The sequence below is a fragment of the Eutrigla gurnardus genome (genome assembly GCF_963514095.1).
Source record: "Eutrigla gurnardus genome assembly, chromosome: 6".
Classification (NCBI taxonomy): Eukaryota; Metazoa; Chordata; class Actinopteri; order Perciformes; family Triglidae; genus Eutrigla; species Eutrigla gurnardus.
Genome location: NC_139920.1, coordinates 26,741,056 through 26,743,723, shown reverse-complemented (window position 1 = coordinate 26,743,723; position 2,668 = coordinate 26,741,056). Strand labels below are relative to the sequence as shown.

The 2,668-nt window shown below is 41.1% G+C and overlaps 1 protein-coding gene across 1 annotated transcript in view; it reads left to right on the top strand.

Annotated features, from left to right (window-relative positions):
- Nucleotides 1-1,887: 1,887 nt before the first annotated feature.
- Nucleotides 1,888-2,668, top strand: part of xpr1a (xenotropic and polytropic retrovirus receptor 1a) — a 66,360-nt gene continuing 65,579 nt past the window's right edge. The window contains exon 1 of the mRNA XM_084011269.1: nucleotides 1,888-2,311. Coding sequence (XP_083867395.1) covers nucleotides 2,243-2,311 — 69 coding nt within the window. The 5' untranslated portion in view covers nucleotides 1,888-2,242. The remainder of the gene's footprint in view (nucleotides 2,312-2,668) is intronic.

The window sequence follows — 2,668 nt, the reverse complement described above, 5'->3', positions numbered from 1 at the left end:
TGTCAACTAAAAGCTCCGGCCAAACCTACTGCTAGCAAAACAAGGTTCCGGTTACATGTAAGTCTTTGCCTCGCGGCGAACGAAAAAACTGTTGTTTTAAAAAAGTACCGTAGATAAATAATATTTTGAGGCCATTTAAATGACTGTGCTGTTGACGTAAATTCGGTAAATTAGGTGCTGTCAGTTAGCGTCAAAGCGAACGTTACCTAATCACTAAATTAGCTAGCAGTGGGGCAGTTGGTTCGTTCGACTGGTCATTGGGTTATTAAAATATCTTCAATTACAAAATATTTAAATTTAATACACCTCCCAAACGGGGTCATTTCCCAGTATGTTAAAGATCACAGCAGCTTTGCTCGTTAGCTTAAGGTCTCCTACTGCAGCAACTTTGTTTTTTGTTGACGTCTTTCAGAAGGCAAATATAGCTACTTATGCTGCGTTCACGTGGTATCTGAATTATGGGTAAAACGACTCGCCGGCTCGGAAATTGCACGTGAAACGCCCTCTCAAGTCCTAGAAATGGGGAAACTCGGAGATCATTTTGATACCAGAGTTCAAGACTTTGGGTTACAAGAACCTTTCAACATGGCGGAGAAGAGTTATGGATGGTACGTCATTTAACAGTACAACTTGTATTGACTGATGCTTGTGTACATCATTTTATGTAATATGTTCACTTAGCTTCTAATATAGACCAATGCTAATTATCTTTCAGAGCTTTTTCTGTCTCTGGAATGCTTTTCCTGATGAGCTCAGAAGTATCACCGCATCATCTAGATTTATATCTTGTATTAAAACTCAACAGACAGGTTTTCCTTCCTCCAACCACCACATAGTCTGCTTGTTCCTGCTCGAGTTATATATCTGTTGTATTATTTTGCTGTTTTGATCTGTGAAGCACTTTCTAACTGTTGTTTTAAAACGTGCTATAGATAAGTAAAGTTATTATTATTATTGTTATTATTATTATTGTTATTATTATTATTATTATTATTATTATTAATATTATTATTATTATTATAACACATTGACTATAGTTTGTTAACGTGGTGCAAAGTTATTATATTAGCTGACGCTATTTTTTCACTTGAACGTGACATTCTCGTTATTCTGACTTTACTACTGGGAAGTAGGATCTTCCGACTAGCACGTGAAGGCAGCATTAGACGCATGTGCGGCTAAATGCATTAACGCAGTTTGTCCAGCAGGTGCTGCTATTGGCATAATGATGATTTGTCACCTGCAACAGAATAATTCTTTGTCGCTCATGAGATCAAATCAAAACTATATTTCTATTTCTCGAATACCATATCCAACTTGTTTAGGCTTTTTGTAGTCTCTCCCTCATTACCTTGCCTGGACTTTTGGAGTATGAACAGCATAACGAGATGCATTTGAAATATCCCATGAGTAATGACAGCCTATTATCCTGTGCTTTTAAAAACGCTCTTTGCAAAGCACAAACATCTAAAACCGAACATCTAAATCGTATAATCCGCTGTCACAAACACAGACAAATCGTATAAATAAGATACTCTGCACAACCTGAACTCAAACGGGACCGTTAATCAGAAATGCTCGCAGAAGAGAGACAAAGTAAAGAGGACAATCAGTTTAAAAAAGTAGGTTTGTCATCATTATGTGATATTCAAATAGAGATGAGCTGGTTTGATAATGTAAAATAATATCATATAATGCTTTTATTATGCTTTAATTGCAGACACACGACAACACGCCTCTCACACTGAGGAGGAGGAGGAGGAGGGTCTGAGTGCGTGAAGAAGGTGAAGGGCTTCCCTGAATCGTCTCAGTTTTCACTGGAGGTCCCAACAACGCCCGGTGCCACTGCGCGCCCTGCTGACGCAACCACGTCACTGTGACCCAACGCGATGGCGGACCGCGACGTTCCCAGACCAGCCCGCGGAGGGACGGAGCAAAGTCACTGAGCCGCTTCCTTCAAAACCGACCACCTGTTCATAAAAAACAAGAAGAGAGAGGCAGCCTGCTGGCATCGCACGTCCCTCCCGTGGTGAAATAGCATGCGGGACGGGATCTGCTCGGAGCGCACTGACCAGGACGAGCCCGAAGTGGAGTGAAGAGGAGCGGAGTGCGCCGGAGCCGCCGCGCCGCATGTTGAGCCGGCAAGTTGAGCTGAAATAAGAAAAAAGTCGCGTCAACGGGCGAAGCGCACAGCCGCTCTTGGATTTAACGGAGGCTCGAGGAGGACAAACGTTCCGGCAACATGAAATTCGCGGAGCATCTTTCGTCCCACATCACTCCGGAGTGGAGGAAACAGTACCTTCAATATGAGGTAAAGTGAATTTGAGATATGTGAGGAATAAACTCCATGTGATGAAGGGAAAGGAAACTTAGAGAAATGCACATTTTTTTTAGAGGAAAGTGGAAGACAAGAGTCAGAAAAATGTAAATGCATATTAAATAATTTGTTTTCAGTTTCAGTTGAGTCTGTTCCCAAGAGCAATAACCGCCGGGAAAGATAAGGGATGAGCTTTTGTTTATAGAGGAAATTGACTGCGGGTTTTAAGAGCCAGAGGGAGCATTCGTTGCTTATTATTGCGGTTTGCTGTGTTTTGACCCCTAAAAATGAATATTATACACATTTACTGAACAATCGAATGCCTTTCATAGATTATTTAATTAACAAAAC